The 19,278-nt window shown below is 37.4% G+C and overlaps 1 protein-coding gene across 2 annotated transcripts; it reads left to right on the top strand.

Annotated features, from left to right (window-relative positions):
• The first annotated feature begins 7,098 nt into the window (after positions 1 to 7,098).
• Positions 7,099 to 13,004, top strand: LOC143890130 (protein NRT1/ PTR FAMILY 5.2-like). Of its 2 annotated transcripts, XM_077394690.1 has the most exons (4): positions 7,099 to 7,308; positions 8,635 to 8,852; positions 10,712 to 11,283; positions 11,752 to 13,004. In XM_077394690.1, exons 1-4 carry the CDS (start codon positions 7,188 to 7,190, stop codon positions 12,626 to 12,628), a joined length of 1,788 nt encoding a protein of 595 aa, XP_077250805.1. In that variant the 5' UTR covers positions 7,099 to 7,187; the 3' UTR covers positions 12,629 to 13,004. The 2 variants fall into 2 exon arrangements, with proteins under 2 accessions (XP_077250805.1, XP_077250807.1); XM_077394692.1 differs by lacking the exon at positions 8,635 to 8,852 and having other exon boundaries at positions 7,169 to 7,308.
• The last annotated feature ends 6,274 nt before the right edge of the window (positions 13,005 to 19,278 follow it).

The following is a 19,278-nucleotide window of genomic DNA, read 5'->3' on the forward strand; positions in this document are numbered from 1 at the left end:
AAGATTTGATAAAGTCTTAGTGTCAAATGGTTATAAGATACATCAGTCAGATAAATGTATATACAGTAAATTTAAGGGTAGTAAAGGTATTGTTATTTGTTTATATGTTGATGACATGTTAATTTTTAGTACCGATATTGAAAGCATTCAAAGTACTAAATCATTTCTTTCTCAAAACTTTGATATGAAAGATATGGGTGAAGCTGATGTGATTTTGGGTATTAGAATCATAAGACAGAATAATGCTCTTATTCTAACACAGTCACATTATATTGAGAAAATTCTCAAAAAGTTTAACCATTTTGAATGTTCACCCATTTCAACACCTTTTGACCCAAATATAAAGTTGTATCTCAATACTGGCAGGACTATTTCTCAACTAGGGTATGCTAGTGTAATTGGTAGTCTTATGTATGCTATGACTTATACTAGGCCAGACATAGCATTTGCTGTAGGTAAACTTAGTAGGTTTACCAGTAATCCTAGTTTTTCTCATTGGAATGCAGTCTATAGAGTTTTAAAATATTTAAAGAAAACTATAGACTATGGTTTATGTTATAGTGGGTATCCAACTGTAATAGAAGGATACACTGATGCTAGTTGGATAACTGAGCGTATAGACCATTTTTCAACCAGTGGGTGGATTTTCACCCTTGGTGGGGGAGCAGTCTCCTGGGCCTCTAAGAAACAGACATGCATAACAACTTCAACTTTGGAAGCAAAGTTTATAGCCCTGGCAGCATGCTGTAAAGAGGCGGAATGGCTTCGGAATTTGTTATTGGAAATTCCGTTATGGTATAAACCAATGCCATCGATTTATGTCTACTGTGCTAGTCAGGCCACACTATCAAGGGCATATAATCATGTTTATAATGGTAAGTCCAGACACATAGGACTTAGACATAGTACTATAAGAGAGTTACTTACTAATGGAGTAGTAACTATTGATTTTGTGAGATCGAGCCAAAACTTGGCTGATCTATTCACTAAAGCTCTTGCAAGAGATCTGGTGTGTAAAACATCATTAGGGATGGGATTAAAGCCATTAACCAATAGTCACATGGAACCTCAACTCAACACTTGAATAAACATCAAGTCTTGAGTTCAATGAGTCCAAGTACATCATATGGAGTGATTGCAAGCACTATAATCTGTATTATTTGCTATCCCAAGGTAAAGTGCTTGGTACCTGTAATGTTTAAAAGGAGAAGTTTGAGTATTTAAACTCTTAATAGGCTTAAAACATAGTGTTGGAGTGTTTTAGTTACAGGGGCACTCTTGATAAGCCTGCCTATGTGAGTGTGGGAGTGGTGCCGCTTCCTCTGAGACCTGGCTAGTCTCTAGAGCGCTTATGAAACCAAGATATAGACACAAGGCCAGTACATGTGTCGGTTTTAGAAATTGCCCAAAGAAGTGAAATCTTGTGTGTGAGACGTATCCGGTTAACCAAATAGAATAGCTATTTCAAAGATACGTCTACTATGCAATTCTGGTTAACTTTGATGTGTCCTCACCAAGTGAAGGTTCAAATCGAGAGATACCTTCATTTATGCATAAGATTTCCAAGCCTGATGAGAAAATTTTCTTTGATTTTGAAAATGGTGGGGGATTGTTAGTGATTTTGGATTTTCAAAATTATGTATTTTGCATGTTTTAGTATTTTGGAAAATATTTTATCAAAAGCGTTTGGGAAAAAGAAAATATTTTCTTGGAAAGATTTGCTTTTACAAAAGGATGTAGAAGTGTAGTTGAAAAGATAGTCCCGTACCGGATGAGAGAAAAGAAAGAGAAGGGCTTATAAAGCTTCAATATCAATGGGTGCGATCTAACGGTAAGATTTCAAACATTCTGGAAAGGTGCCCTGTAGAGGTGTTTTTCACTCTGAAAAGACACCAGGTGGTCTACAAAATGTGCAGAATTCAGTCATTTCATATAGAAAAATGAATTGGCAATTCTGACAGACTTTACACTCTCTTCTTCACTCCTACAAAATCCCCAAGTATTTCTACATACTGTTTTTCTTTTGTTTACTGTTCTAGATACTGTTTTTCTGCAGAAATAGTATCTAGAAATTTCTCTAAAGTTTGAAATTTCGGAAGGGCATTTCGGGTTTGATTCCGCTAGTGCTACGCGTCATCAAACATTAGTAGGGCTTCCCTACTAGGCTTCATTTTATCTTGGAGGCAATTCGCGGATCCCCTTTGCACACTACTACTGGGGGCGAATCTTGTCTTAAGGAAAGTGATATCACGCCTTGAAGCAACAAGTTTCTGTTTTCTATCAACAACAATACCCTCAATTTTTTCCAACACCCTTTGCCTCTTTTTTTTTTTTTTTTGCAAGGGCACCTGTGAGTCTTGCATTCTTCCAATTTTAATTCTTTTTTGTATGTATACACACGTACAGTTAGAGCTCTAATGATTAATGCTCCATAAATTTGTAATCACTAATATCTTATTTCTCATACTAGGAACCAATTATTGTTCCTATGCTAATAATATATGTGCTCTTGTTTCTAGTGCTTAATAAAAAATAATCCAGTGATAAAAGATATGAGAGAGTGAACTCTTATGAAAAAAATTGTTCGGAGTACATAAAAGTGAACAGTAATGTTATCCATTGCATAAATTATATGTAAGTACATATTGTGTATAAGAACATACTGAATGTAGGTATATAGAAAACGTTCTTCAATCTCTTTGATGGAATTCGTTCTAGTGGTTGCCGCAGTAATGATAGTATGACAGTGGTAGAGGAGTCACAAATGGCAGAGTGTGGCTGATGCAGGTGCATCTCGCACGATCACGAGATCAACGGTCAAGATCGTTGGAGCCCTAAAGATTAGAAGATTTTGGATGGTGTCTAGATCAATGGCTCATGTTGATTACAACTCTTCAAACAGTCCCATTTGAGTTTGTTTTTAATTAGGCTTTAATTTAATTATTTTTAAGAATTGTTTTTAGTTTGAACGTCCCAAGAGAAGGCATTAGCTTAGAGTTCCACTTTTACGTGGATTAAGTTGGAGTGTTTTTAGGAGTTTGAGTTTGTTTAGGATTTTAAAAGATTGACTTAGAGAAAATTTAGGAGTTTCTTTTCTAAGATGGGCGTCCAAAGAGGTTGAGAAATTTTAGTTCGAATAGGATTAGGAACATCCAAACAAAGTCTATAAATAGGGTCTTTGTAAAACATTATTTTTTATCTCTTAAATGAATTGAATTTGATAGATATCGTTGCCTCGGAAAGTTGCCTTCGGAAATCCAATCACAAATGAGCCAACTGCTGTTCGTTTTGCCCCAACAAAAAAGAGCCATCTGCTGCTCTTCAATTGAGCCATCTGCTGCTCATATTTCTTTGTTCGCTAACGCCCCTGCGTTATTTTGGTATCAAAGCTTCAATCCGCCGCGTCTCCCCTACATCAGTGCCCCACCTAATTGGACGATCTAAACCATTCATTTGTTTGTTCCCACAGCTAATAGGAGCTGACCCAAAAATCTTCTCCAGAGGCACGGAGAATATATTGGGACATGGCCTATCTCTGGCAGGGACAAATAATTGATCATCCAAATAGGAGAGTGCCACTGTACAACTCCATAGTATGATCAGAACCCTTCAATCTGTGGAGGTTTGTATAGATGCTTTGAACTCTACGAGCCATCCATTTTATACTCTATATCCTATGGAGAAGATTTTTAGGCCATATGGCATACCTACGACCATGACCAATAAATTATCATCCAAATAGGTGAGCCCCACTGTACTTTTCTCTGCATATACTTCTACAGAATTACATCCAAAGCCACCATATTGAAATATCCCACCTTCTTATTGTCACACTGGTGGCCGGCCCTTATCATGTAAATTATCTTTATAATCTAAGCAATTGGATTAGTATTATTCTGCCAATTGGATAGGCTTCAAGGCTTGCGATCCTCCATGTGAATTCACATTATCCATAGCCAATCCAAGGTATTTGCACCCCTTGAACGTGAATGTGGCCTACTTTATCACTTTTTGACGTTAAAGGGGTGCGAATTTATCAACACCCTTTTTTAAAACTATAGTTAAACCATTTAATTAGTCTAATTCTCAGATTAGGCTCACCAAACAAAAAAAAATCCCTGTGTTCACATGCAAGAGTGCCACATTGATTGCTTCTCTAAAGGGAGATAGAAGACTTGTTTCTAATTGGTGGAAATTGATTTCGTTGAAAATTTTAGTCGAGACTTTGAAACAGCATTCATTGGTAACTATTTCAACAACTCATTAAATTGTCATTTGGATACCTTCTAGATGTTATTTGGATACCTTCTAGATGTTATTTCCAAATGATTTTATATTCACTTGGTTTGGAATAAGTTATACATGATTTACTTTTAAGCGGGATTTTGGTAGGCAATTTTGCATTAAGCCATTTCGTGTCTCACATTTTCAGGAGAGATGTGAACACTGAGCTGGGTAGGGATGCAACTTGGGTCGGGTCTGGCTGTTGAGCTTTTGGTAAAAAATGAATCGGAATCAACCCGAACCTGACCCGATTTAAGGTAAAATCTCAAGCTGAGGAAGGGGTGACAATGAAGGCCGACAAGACCGGCCCGTGATGAAAGGTGAAACACATCCTTAGATAGAGAAATAGTGAGAATATCAAGCCAATTGATAGAAGGACCCGACAAAACCTTTTTTTTTTTTTTTCTTCTTTTGAATGGTAGAAAGACTTTATTCAGAAAAAGGGGAAAAGTCATTGAGAGTTAATACTACGCAAATTTATTTATTAACAATTGTCAATATTGGTTTTTTAGTAATTTTTTCTTTTCTATTTTGGTATTCCCACCCTTAAATATTAAAGTGCAAACTAGTGTAAGTGGAAGTGCCTAAATTTATAGGTGTATGGAGTGAAGTGTTCTCTTATGGGCCTCCCTTACCAGCTGAGCTCGAAAAAATGTGTCTCTTTTCAACTCTACTCTACGTCATAAACATTCAACCTACGTAAAATGCCTTTTTCTCATATAATGACCTAAGTACACTCAGTGCTTCTAGACGGTGAATCTGGTAATCTGTATTCATTGACTCCAAAAAAAGATAACTAGTCTAAAATCCTACAACATCTATTAGATAAAAAGACGAAAGTACCCTTATGTTGTTGAAAGGAACTGCTCCCAAAATAAGGATTAGGTGCAGGCCAATTTTATTATATGCTATTTAGTCTATTGGAAATTTTTCATCATCATCTCCCTTAGCTTTTCTAGACCCTTGGTCCCCTGCTCACAAGTTAAGTAGATAGAAATACCCTTAGCTTTTCTACACCTTTGGTCCCCTGCTTACTACTGATCCTAGGGGTGTCAATGGACCCAGTCAGTCCATTGGATCCAAAGGATGGACAGGATTTGAGCTTACTAAATAAATCCAAAGTGTGTCCATTGGATCCATATCTTAAGATCCGAAATTATCTAGGATCGTAGCTAGCCACAAAATCTTATGGAGCCTCCTCTGAATGGAGGGCACCAATGTACGAGACTACACACTTCATATATATTTTTTTCATTTATGAGGATTATTTTGTAGTATTTTAAAATCCCACTTTTGAATAAGGGCATTTCACGGCTGATTTTTGCACGAGAGAACAACCACCTCACATGATTTAAATGAATAAGACAAAATCTGCTGAAAAGTGAGCCTGTGTGGCTCTTCTCTTATGCACAAGTCAGCCACGAAATGCCTTACTGTGAAATTCCCTAGCATGTCGCTCTGAAAAGCCACACAGGCTCTTACCTCTTTGCTCCCTTGACCCTAAGCCTTAATTGTGTACATTGTAAGTAGGACCGAGGACACTCCAATGGACAGTGTCATTTGAAATGGACCTTGATCCAAACTTAGAAAGTAGGATGAGAAAACACTCCGAAAACCAATAAGGAATTTGAACCCGGAAAAAAACAGGATAGGAAATATCCGAGCTTAATACGTATTGACTCGAAGAAAAAAAAAGTAGAAAAAATGTTCAAATAAATAAAAACACGAAAAAAGGAGATTATTTTTTCACCCCTTGTAGGATTATGTGCCCCCCTTTTAACATGAATTGTGGGCAGACTCTAACGCTTTTTATGTCAAACCACGTTAAACGAGGGGCGCATAATCCTACAGGGGCGAAAAAATCATCGCAAAAAAAACCCATGTTTAATACATTTAAATTTTTTCCATTTACAAGATATAGTGTTGGTAAATTGGAAAGCAAGTAAAAAATTGCATTTAATACGTTTAAAATGTGTATACTGAACTCGTTTTTTTCTTTACTATTTAAAACTAAATTTTGCTAATGATGGAACCGATTGCGACCAGGACTAGTGGAGCCCTTGACCCTCCTACTTTTTACGGTTTAGGGCTACTTTTTCTACCATAATTAGTGACTTCTAGGAAAACCCTTCTCAATTTTATTTTTGGGTTGTGCAGGCTGGCTGATTTGATCGAAACATAAGGAAACTCTATACAAGCTTAAAAGAAAAAAATACACGTAGACCCACTGTGCTTTCTGACACATTCAACTTAATCCTTAATGTTTAAAAAGTTACAAGTAGACCCACCTGTGGTTTCAATTTGTGTAGGGTAGACCCCCTCAGTTGAAGGTTCGTCCACAGATTGAAGGATTAGGATGATCCGATGGAGCTGATTTTTTAGGCACAACCTATCTATGTCAGGGCCCATCAAATGAACGCTTTGGATCATCCAAACAATGTGGGCCCACTGTGTTTTTGGTAGTGTTTGGATTCCGGTATGGGCCCACATTGGTTGATGATCCAAAGCGTTCATTTGATGGCCCTGACATAGATAGGGTGTGCCCAAAAAGTCAGCTCTATCGGATAATCCTAACCCTTCAATCTGTGGACGAACCGGCAACTGAGGGGGCCTACCTTATACAAATTGAAACCAAAGGGGGTGTACTTGTAACTTTTTAAACATTAGGGGTTAAGTTGAATATGTCAGAAACCACAGGGGGTCTAAGTGTATTTTACTGCCCTTGGTCAAGTGCAAGGGTATTTTAGTCATTTTAAATTAGATGAAGACTATGAAAGTGGGGGATGGTATTGTCGTTATTATCTTAGGATCAGATACTCTTGGCAGAGAGGGAAAGTTGTCCATAAATATGAGTGAGGCCGTGAGGGAGCTGGTGAAGAAGCAAAAGGGCTACATTCCAAATCATGGCTGGAAGTGTAGAAAGTGGGGGTGGTGATTTCACACAGGATGGTTCTGTGGATCTCAAAGGAAACCCTGTGCTTAGATCCAAGAGAGGAGGATGGAAAGCTTGCTCTTTTGTTGTAGGTAATGAAACCACTTTTCTTATTCAAGATCACCCCTTTTGTATGTGGTTACTACTTAAATTTTAATGGAACCTTTACTCCAGTGGTTTAACAAGCTCTTTCTTATCACTTTAAGCAAACCCCTTTGTTTGCAATGACACCCTTTTGTATGTGGGCCCTAGTATTTCGATGGGGATCTTCATGTGCTCTTTGATTTAGGTGGTACTAACATGTTTTGAGAATTTAGACGTGCTTATGTACTTTAAAGGGTCTCTTATCAATTTTGAAGCCAACCCAGTTTGAAAGACCATCCGTTTTTTTTTTCTTCTGCCGACACTTCGAATTTCAAGGGCAACCTCATGTCTAACAGTTTAGTTTCTTTCTAGCTTAATTTCTTTCAATTTCCTAAGCCACCCATATGCTTTTAATAACACCCTTTTTTCTCTCAAGCACAGGGTTTTTTCTTTGAGCCTCCCCACCAAACCTATTTCAATTAACATAAAATTAGGCACCTTCTGTTTCAAGATTTTAGTAAATTTCTTTTTTTTTTTTTTTGCCAACAGCCTCATTTTTCTCTGCGACATCCATGTTTCCCTTGACGAACTTTGAATGTACTGCTCTAAGAATCAAAACCCATTTTCATTTTCATCCTACTCTACCAAATTTGGGTTTATAGTTGTGATCCTTTCTGCAGTTTCAAGTGGGTTCTCTTTCTTCACCATTCAAAACCCAAGGAGAGAGAGAGAGAGAGAGAGGCATGTATCTCATGTAATAGATCCGTTGACTTGGTTGGCAATCACAAGTTTTTGCCCATTTATCAAGAACGTTTATATAAGTTATTAGGGATTTGCTAAGGACCATCCTACATCACTATATCAGATGAATTAAATGAATAGGACAAAATCTGTTGATAAGTGAGCCTATGTAGCTCCTCTCTCGTGCAACAGCTGACCCTCAAAATGCCTTCTACGATGGTTCCTAGAGAATTCCAATTTTTATTAAATAGTATCAATTATTTGTTTTGTTTATTTTCATTCATCAAGAAAAATATCTTTCTATGCATTTTGTGCAGAAGCTTCATTTCATGCCTTTCATAAAAAGGTATGAAATGTCGGTTTGTTGGGCCGAAATTTTGGCTGAAATTTTGCTAATTTCGGCTGAAATTCTGTAAACAAATAAAAAATAATAATAATTTAACTAAAATTTTGCCAAAAAATTCCAAATTTCAGCCATTTCAGTTTCGGAATGTTTCGGTTTCGGTCGAAATTTAAAACCTCGACTTCAACCAGTAGTAGGGCAACTTTTTATTTATTCTGATGAGGGAGATCTTGTGTTTCTGTGGTTGTAGTATACGAGGTGTTTGAGAGAATGGCTTACTATGGAATATCATCAAACCTGGTATTGTATTTGACAAGGAAGCTCAGGCAAGGGACTGTTGCTTCTTCAAATAACGTAACAAATTGGGTGGGGACCATTTGGATGACCCCTATCTTAGGGGCTTACGTAGCAGACGCCCGTCTTGGTAGATATTGGACTTTCGTCATTGCCTCTGGAATTTATCTCTCGGTATATTATTTTTCTTGCTAACACTCCTATTCTTTCTTCTCATCTACTTCTAGGAAGCTAATCTCTACTCTCTTTCTCTTTTTGTCACTACTCATTAGTCTTTTACTTAAGATGTCTCCGTCAGAATTCAATTCAAAGCATAGTAAGGGAAAACGGGTCAACTATCAAACCTATCAAAATAGTAAATGGGTTCTTTTATTATTTACTAAACTTGGAGTCCTTGACTACTCAGTCTTGGGGTTTAGATGGAATGGCTTTCTTGTGGTGAACTACTCACGGTGAGGTCCATATAATCAATGATCTTCAAAAATACAGATCTTTCATAAAGTGACTTAATAGAAAATAAAAATAATTTTTTTCCATTAAATCTCTAATCTTGCAAGATAATTCTTAAAATATATTTCCATGAATTTCTTAAATACTACAAAATCTTTTCTGGACGAAAATGCTTCCAATTGCTTCTAAATTCTAATTCTTAAAAAACTCTTTTTTCGCTAAAAAAGAATTCGCCTTAAATGGTTTCGTAGGGACAAAAATATTTTTTTTGGGCAAATAACTCATGCAATTGAAATTACTGGAAGGGCATATATATATATATATATATAGGGACTTACTGAAAATATTTTAAAAAAAGTTAGGGCCTCTTTGGGTACAGCAAAAATATTTCAAAAAACGTTAGGGCCTTTTTGCATGTAGCTTTATATGCATATAACAGTCTTATAACAGTCTTATATCAATCTTAGTAAAGTGGCCTTAATGTCTCATTTGTAAGATCAGCTTAAAAATGCATATATATATATATATATATATATATATAGTTAGGGATAAAATATAATATGTATTATATTATAATATAATATGACTTTTGAGTACTGGATTATAATATAATATGTATACATATATAGTTAGGGATAAAAGAAAGAAACTTTTTGTGTGTTTCCAACACCAATTCATATCCCTATACTAGTGCAGATGCAGTAGACGTGTAGGTTTCTCTATTGTTACCAAGGTTTTGCTAGGCAATTTCGTAGAAAGCTATTTTCCGACTGACCTTTGGATGTGAGAACAACCTCAGATGAATTCAATGAACAAGACAAAATCTACTAAAAAGTGTGCTTGTGTGGCTGTTCTGTCATGCAAAAGTGAGCCGCAAAATGGATTCCCGCAAAATTGCCTAGCAAATCCCTTGTTACTATAATAGTTCCTAACATGGTTTTAAATTTTGACCGAATTTCGGATTTCGGTCCGGACCTACACCGAAACAGCATATACCCGAAATGGTATTTTATTTCGTCTGAAATTTCGGTCGAAATCTTGCTTTTTCTGAAATTTTCGTCTGGAATTCTGAAATTTCACCTAAAAACCTGTTTTTTAATTAATTTAATATGTATGATTTTAAATTTCGACCGAAATTTTGGATTTCGCTGGGACCAAAACCAAAATTTCCCAAAATTGGAAATTTCTCGAAATTCCGGAATTTCGGTCTGAAATTTCAGTAAATTTGGTCCGAAATTTCGAGCCAAAATACCAAATTTTGGCCCGTAATTTCGGATTTCGCCGAAATGTCATATTTTGGTGGGGTCCGAAATCGGTACCGAAACCGAAATTTAAAACCTTGTTCATATGTTACCGAAATTTTGACCAAAATTACCGAAATTTCGGCCAAAATTTGGTATCAAATAGAATAATGTTTTTATCGCTTCGCCGGATTTCGGCCAAAATTTTTGTTTCCGTGAGGTCCGAAACCGGTACCCAAACCGAAATCTAAAACCATGGTTCCAAATAAATAAAATGCCCTTATTTTTAAAATGACCAAAATACCCTTATTCAAATTATGACCTCTTTCTTTCTTTTTACAGGGAATGTCTCTTTTGACACTAGCAGTTACCATCCCTTCCTTGAAACCGCCTTCCTGCGCCCACCCGGGTGACCCTGGGTGCAGCGAGAGTGCGTCTGCCCTACAATTGGGCATATTTTTTGGCGCACTCTACACACTGGCAATTGGGACGGGTGGAACCAAACCCAACATATCGACAATCGGGGCCGACCAATTTGACGATTTTGAGCCAAAGGAGAGGGCCCATAAGCTCTCCTTCTTCAACTGGTGGATGTTTAGCATCTTCTTTGGGACCCTCTTTGCCAATACATTCCTTGTCTACATACAGGACAATGTGGGCTGGTCCATAGGCTACGGGCTCCCGACGGTTGGGCTCGCGGTCTCGATCGTGATATTCTTAGTTGGTACGCCCTACTATCGGCATAAGGTGCCCTCTGGTAGTCCCTTTACAAGGATGGGCAGGGTCATAGTGGCTGCTATAAGGAAATGGAGTGTACCCCTCCCTACTGACCCTAAAGAGCTTCATGAGTTGGACTTAGAGGAGTACTACTCCAAGAAAAACAAGTTTAGAATCGACTCTACCCCTTCTTTGAGGTTAGTAGTATTTCTAAATGTTTTTCCATTCTTTTTCTTATTTATTTTTACCATTGTTATGTCAAATGATAGTATAAGAAGCTCTTATCAAATATATCATGGAAGTCCCTTTTGCTTTTTGCATTACCTTGACCACTACTACAAGTGTCAATCGTTGACTCGCCCGAGTTGACTCTATTTTACATTGTCTGGGTCTTGCATTTTGCCTTACCAAGTCGATCAAAACTCCTTTGACTCTTCTGGGTCACTACGGCATCAACCGAGTACTCGCACCAATCGAGTATTTGACTGTGCTGCACTGAGTCAACTAGGATTTTCTCTGACCTGTTTCAACTCACATCTGTATTTTGAAACACTTATCTGGACCATTTATCTAGCTCTACAACGGATGTGATTGATTTAACAACTTTTCTGAATTCGTTTTGGATTTTCAACCATTAGCAATCCTAATCACCTCGATGAATGCAGGTGTCTTAACAAAGCTGCTGTGAAATCTGGTCCAAACACGCCATGGATGCTGTGCTCAGTTACCCAAGTAGAGGAAACAAAGCAAATGTTGCGAATGATTCCGATCTTGATCGCGACATTCATTCCAAGCACTATGATTGCCCAAGTCAATACACTTTTTGTCAAGCAAGGAACTACTCTAGACCGAAAAATTGGCAGTAGTTTCGAAATCCCTCCGGCGAGCCTTGCAGCCTTTGTAACATTATCTATGCTCATATCTGTTGTGATCTATGACCGTTTCTTCGTTGTAATAATGAAGAAGTGGACCAACAATCCCAGAGGAATCAGCCTCCTTCAAAGAATGGGAATTGGACTCATCATACACATCATAATCATGTTAACTGCATCTCTAACTGAGAGGAGGAGACTAAGGGTTGCCAAAGATCACGGCCTAGTCGAAAATGGCGGCCAAGTTCCACTCACAATCTTCATATTACTCCCTCAATTTGTGCTTATGGGGATTGCTGATGCTTTTCTAGAGGTTTCAAAGATAGAATTCTTCTATGATCAAGCTCCAGAGGGAATGAAAAGTTTAGGGACTTCTTATTCCATGACGAGTTTAGGAATCGGAAACTTCCTTAGTAGTTTCCTCCTTCACACTGTGTCCAACATCACTGAGAGGAATGGTCATAGAGGATGGATTCTAAATAACCTCAATGCCTCACATCTAGACTACTATTATGCATTCTTTACCATCCTGAATTTTCTGAATTTTATTTATTTCCTCGTCGCGACCAAGCTTTATGTCTACAAGGCCGAGGCCTCGGAATCAGTGGAAGTGTTGGGGGGTGATTGGGCAATGGTAAGGGCTTCTAACAATGGAGTGTCTGAGACTTGAGAGGTTGATTGCTCGGTTTGAGTTAGAGAGGAATTTATTGCCCATATGTTATTGGGTGCAGAAACTGATAGAAATATGCATACTCTGTCTACACAATTGAATGAAAAAGAAAGAAATACATAGTTCCTTATTGAGGGGCAAAAAGAGAGCTCCATGTCTCTTGGAAGGGTTCAAAATGGTATGGGTGAAACAACACAGAAGGCTAAAAGACCCCATGAAAGAGTAGGGGTGTGAAATGGTGTTTAAGTTGAGATGGCATTGATGATGTGTTGTTAGTGATATATTTCAGTTTGGTCAGTGTCTAACTTGCAATGTATATGGTTTTATATTATCTTCCTCAAAAGAAAAAAATAGAACAGTAAAATATTCAGACGCATGCAGAGAGGTTTTACTATGTGCAAGGTAGCCTGCAGATTACAATAACATGGCAACACAAATTGATGCTTCAAAAAGTAAGCACTAACACTAAGAGAAGCCTTCCTCTTCTTTCTCCTTATAAATGTTCTTTCCATTCCCACAAACAGTTTAAGAGGCATGAGATTATAACCGACAACAACAAGCTTGAATGTTGTTCTTCTCCATGTGTTAAAAAACCATGGCAAATTTGAACAAGAGTACTCTCTTTACTGGACCTAGGACTTAACTGTGAGCTAATGTAAGTGCCAAAACTCCATATATGGCTTAACTGTGAGCTTCCAAGTGTGTAATTTCATCAGCATCCGAATATAACTGTAAACTTAGGGTTAAACATTCTAAGTTAAAGCTCTACAAATCTGCCTAGGCCTTTTGAAATTATCCACTTTCTTGAACCATAGCAGCTTAGAGAAGTCGGTAGTTTAATTAAAGCCAGCCCCGAGATGAATGCCAAAATTCACCATTAGCAAATTCAATTAATAAAGGGAGAGTTTATGTCTAATTCAACATGTTGCCAGCACTATTAAATGTATCAAAGAACTTGACCATAGGCTTGGTTGTTGCAAAAATTCTAAATCCCTCTCAAAACCGTCAACAAGTTAGGATAGGTCAAATTTCATGGCAGGCACTCGAGAGGTGCCCATTAGCTTGAAATGCAAATTTTATGAATAACTGGTCAACTTCATATATAGTTTGAAAATTTCATGAGAAATTCATAACTAATGAAAGAGATATTAGAGTATAATTAGAAGAATACATGGGCTTTTATCTTCAGATTTTACCCACTGGGATAGGATGGAAAATGATAGTAAAACAAGAAAAGAAATAGAAAGAATACTATCAAAACATCTATTAAAAAAAGCTCCAAGACCAATTTCGAGGTAAAGAGATCTAGACCCAAAAATATTAAACAAAACCCTAGATCCATAAGGGTGAAGGTATTTATAGGGAAATGATATCACCACTACCGTAATTTGATGATCACACTCCTTACTATATTAAAAGGTACGGCATCGCCCGTACCATAGGATGAACCAAACCATCCATTAAATTGGCCATAGCCTAAATAGGTAGTGCCCCAAAAATCATTTCCACAGGTTGATACTAACCCTCTAATATTCAGTCCCTCTATAGATAGGAGGAGGGTTAGGATCAACCAATGGAAATGATTTTGGGGCCGGGCAATAACAATCAACTTATCCTCACTTTGCTCAGAGTCAAAGTTCAAAAACAAGAGAAGGAATCGCTCGTATGGAATGCAATATTTCCTGAAGGTGCAATAACAACCTAACACCCACTAATACTGGGTCCAACCACTATCTGTCAGTTAGACAGTTCCCACTCACAATCCACTGCCACGTATAACCCATTTCTACCATCCATTAAGCTATGTGGCACAATCACATGATGCTCTCATCATCTATATATTCCCCTAAAAAGGAACTTAGAAATGGTGGAATAGAGTGATATTTAGCCGTCATCATTCACAAGTGAAGAGCCCTCAGGTGAAGGATTCAGATCACATTGAGATCATCTGGGTAGGCATATGTTCCCTCAAAATGTATAGAAACAAATTCGGGAAGTGATATATTTGCCCCATTTTCTTACTTCGGACAGCCCCTTCAAAGTGTATTTTTGATTCACACGTCCCTGAAAGATACCCAATCACCAGGTATATTTCGAAACCATTGTTGTGTGTTCAAAGTCCAAGCTTTATGTTTATTCTTGGATTTTAAGAAGCGATTGTGAGTCCAAAACTGATTATTGGACTGAAAATTAAAAGTAATGTTGAGTCCAAAAATCTGTTTTCTAGTTTTATTTTATGGTTGAATCAAGTTCTATATACTAACCATTTGTTGTTTATGTGTTTCCTTTTATTATTTATTTTTGAACGCGCGGCATATGTTCCCTCAAAATATGGAGTCGTGGCTTTGGAGCAGGAGACTGGGAGGGTGAAGAAATTTTTTCTAAAATTTCTTTGATCAACCACTATCTTTAATCGCATTGAATTGACCCACTCCTCAATTGAGAAAGACGTCTTCCCCAAGATTGCAGAAGAGCGAATGCTCTACGGAATGATGTTTACTACATTATGGATGGACATGAAGGATCCCAACGACTACCTGCTAGGGTTGGCAATGTATATTTGCAATTATTGCGCGGACAGTCCCCCTCTCAATTGGCCACCGGTTCTCACATAGTTGAAGATCTCTTGGTCGATCCGACTGCTCTGCTCTGATTGGTGATGATTGTAAGATCGGGCCCGATGTGTCCGTGGGTCCCAATTGTGTGATTCACTCGGGAGTTAGGCTGGTGGGATGCACAATTATGCGTGACGCCACCATTCATAAGCACGCCCGCGTTTCTAACACTATTGTGGGTTGCAACACACTCCCCGACATCGATAACTATACTATCCTTGGAGAATATGTCACTGTGCGTGACGAGGTACAATGCAACAGCGATGTCGTCTCCCCTTGCACGGTAATCAAATCTAATCTCAGATCATTAAGCAGAAAAAGCAACGACGGCAACTGAGTTCTCCTCATTCCTTACAACTAGTAGACCTAGATCAAATCCAACCTCGGCGACGGAGGTCTCGTAATTCCTCACACCCACAAGTAGATCAAATCAAACATCCTCTTCCCACACACTCTCAAGTAGATCGAGATCAAATCCAACCTGCTGAAGCGGTTGACAGAAGCGGGCAATGATTGGATGATTGCTTGGTTATATTAAAACTCATTGATTCAAATCAATAACTTTTCTATCATTTATTTACACAGGTTTTAACTTGTGGTTCAGCTTTTTTCTTCTTGATTAAGCCTTTTCTCTTCAATGTTTTTCTTTAGTGACGCTGGTATTCTGTGAAGGATTATGTGGTATTCTGTGAAGGATTATGTTGAGATAAAAAAAGTAGTTTGAAAAGGATTCTATTTGCTATCTTTCTAAATTCGTAGTAAGTGGAATAATTAGGCAAAAAATCAGCCTGATATAGTATAATGAGGGCCCCATTGGCCATTGCTTTTGGGTTGCAAGTGCATGCACTACCGTCCACCAAATTATGAAAAGAAAGATATTTTTCTAGGAAAACATTTTCTGTTAGAAAAGTTTTCCCTCATCCAAATAGTGCTTAAGATATTAACGTGGTCTAAGCCATTCATCCAAGTTGCTTTATTTTTTTTCATGTTTACTGGATTATTATTTTTTCAAATAGTTATTGAAAAATCTTGCCATCCAAACACGGACTAAGATAAATTTAACGTGATCTTGCCATCCTCTGAATGCTAAACCCAGCATATGATACCGATTGGGCACACGGCTGTGTAATAGATGTCATTGAAAATTTTCTTGTAGATGGCAGCATCCCTAATAAACACAAATTGAATAAGACACCCAAGATTAAAATGCTACTTAAGAAATCCAATCTAAGGATTTGGCACAACTCTCTTCTTTCTGATCCATGTAAAGCAAGAATGATTTGGATTACAGCCTTGCATAGGCCTGTGGCTGGGCACAAAAGACCACCGACAACACTATCAATACCTTAAGAATCTTAGAAATAACAAATAGTAAACTTCCTCAAATCACATTTGTCACTCAACTGACTCCAAGAATTAAATCTGTATAAGTAAATATGGGGAAGTGCATTAAACTGACTCGGCTTTCACGCTGGTGGTGTGGGAAGGAAGAAGGACTATATTCATTAGGAAATAGAAACGATAGCCTATTATATTAAGAATTTAAGCAGATTTATTTAAAGCAATCTAATAGGAGAATAAGAAACGATTCTGATTATTAGTACTGCAGGAAGGACTCTACTGTGGTTCCGCTAAAAGAGAAACTTATGTAATATTATTAGTCAAATTCATCCCACTCGGCCATAATTAAGCTCCCACTCCATGTTTTTTAAAGATACAGATCATGAATTTCTCTTGAAGAAGTTCCACAGAATATTCCTCATAAATTCCAAAAACCAATAGCTGCATTAAAAAAATGCTTATATCCAAAATCACCATTTTTTGGGAACGGCTTCAAAATTACCAATTTAAATATAAATTCTTCTCCTAATTTGGAAATACTGAGAATATAAAAAATTAAAAGTCTGAATGCAAATATCGAAATGGCTGCATTAAAAACGCTTAGATACAAAATGCCCATCTTCATCCGAAATTTTTCACCAAATTCAATACTCAGAGAAGCTCATCAAAGGTCATGCCTAGATTCAAAGAATTTAATGGGATGCCGATTCGTATCTCTGACAATTGCACTAACGTGGATTGCACTCGTAGAAGACCATGTGATTCTTTGTTCGATGGTGTAGGAAATTTGAAGGAAAAGTATCACGGCATCCTAAAACCAAAACAATAATAAAAAATACCCACACACAAAAGATAAACACTCAGCTTGAAATGTTTGCGAGGATGCGTCTGTTTCGAGATTGATGGAGAGATGAAGGAGATGCGATTTGAGGAGAAACATCCATACATGGGTAAAAGATCCGTTAGGGTCTTGGGAAGTTAGAGAGAGTCAGGAATCGAAGATACTTAATAGATTTATTAGGTTAAAGCAAATCAGGACTCTATTAAAGCAAATACTTTTTTGTAACGGAATCATTGACATATGAAAGATAGGAATAGGCGATATTTAATAGATATTATTGAGATATTGATTAGGGTACGTTTGGAAAGCCAATTTTTTTCCTTTAAAACGTAAAAAATAAAGAGAGAGAGATATTATAGGAGATTTAATTGGTTGATATGGATATGCCAAGCGTCAAAATCTTCTCCCACTTTCTCTTTAAAACGTAACTAATAAAGAGAGAGAGAGATTATAGGAGATTTAGTAGGTTTTAAGAGGAAATTTAATAGCTTTCTATAATTAAGAGATTTTCCAAAACGTGATAAAGAGAGCTTTTTAAAATTGCTGGATGGAGGAGGGCTTGCCATGTGGCACCACCACATCTTAGAGGATTCCGCTTCAATAATTCGGTGGAAGTGAGGAGGTATTTATGAAAAGTCACAAATAGAAAGTCACAAAAAGATGCATTATTAGAAATGAATAGATGCGTCAAAAAAATAAAATAAATAGAAATGAATAGGTGCTTGAGAAAAAAAGGGCTGATTGAGAATAAAACGGTTATTAGTAACCGGTTGAATAGTTGCAGTGAATAGATGTGTTAAAAAAAAATAGATGCGTTAAAAAAAGAAAGGGTTGCATTGTTGATAGATGCGTTGAAAAAAGAAAGGACAGTGAATAGATGCGTTAAAAAAAGAAATTGTTGCATTGTGAATAGATGTGCGTTAAAAAAAGAAAGGGCTGAATGCGGGCAGAGGGGGTGCCACATGGCACACCCTCAGCGTACCACATCCAGCTTTATATAGATAGTGGGTGCGTTTGGGAAGCCAATTAATCAGGGGATAATTGATTCTACTCAAAATTTATTAAAACAGCAAAACCCAATTTACCTTTTACACGAGAAAGGAAAAAGAAACTATTTTCTGTAAGGTACGTCTGAAATCTCTGCAATTAATCGAGCTAGCTCTGTTCAATTTTGAGATTATAATGTTTTATTTCATTTTCAAGATTATTTGGTTTTATCCCGAGGACTATCTTCGTTTTTTCTCAATCTTTGAACTTCTCTAAAATCTTCATTTCTCACCGGATTTGAGCGTGGTTGGGCTCGTTAGAAAGCTCAAGATGCGAGGTTTCCAATGAGCTCAACGGAGTCGCCATAATCTTGCTGTAGATTTGTCGGAAAACAAAAAGAAGGAAAATCTCCATCTTAAGATCCCTAACCTATGTAAAATTAATGTACTCGGGGTATCTTAAAATCTCCATCTTTGACCGAAATACGATTTGTACCCGACCCATGGGTTTTTCTGGGTCTGGTTGATGGGGTCAGGTAAAACCTAGCCCAAGTTGCAACCCTAGTTGTTGTTGACACCTGGCTTTCGCATGCAATAGCACATGCGAGAGAAGGTTGCAGACTTTTACAGATATCTCTTTAGTTTGTTTATAATATTATTTTATTATTGCTGTTAGCAAAATGGTCATAAAGTTGATCAAAATTACAACTCTTCTATTGGTATATAAATAAGAGAGAGTAGGGCTGCAACAGGGTCGGGTTGGGTTGGGTTTTTCAAAACCCTAGCCCAACCCTGGATCCCATTATCTCGGCGAGTCAGGGCCGAAAAACCTCAACCCATTGGCCGCCCTACAGGGCTCAGCATAGC

The sequence above is a fragment of the Tasmannia lanceolata genome, unplaced genomic scaffold (genome assembly GCF_043159265.1).
Source record: "Tasmannia lanceolata isolate RefF3 unplaced genomic scaffold, GAP_Taslan_0.1 ptg000013l, whole genome shotgun sequence".
In the NCBI taxonomy this organism is placed as follows: domain Eukaryota; kingdom Viridiplantae; phylum Streptophyta; class Magnoliopsida; order Canellales; family Winteraceae; genus Tasmannia; species Tasmannia lanceolata.

Coding starts and splice junctions, on each gene's coding strand:
- LOC143890130 (XM_077394690.1), top strand. CDS start 7,188: ATGGCTGGAAGTGTAGAAAGTGGGGGTGGTGATTTCACACAGGATGGT. Junction 8,853..10,711: donor CCTCTGGAATTTATCTCTCG/GTATATTATTTT, acceptor TTCTTTTTACAG/GGAATGTCTCTTTTGACACT. Junction 11,284..11,751: donor GACTCTACCCCTTCTTTGAG/GTTAGTAGTATT, acceptor CGATGAATGCAG/GTGTCTTAACAAAGCTGCTG.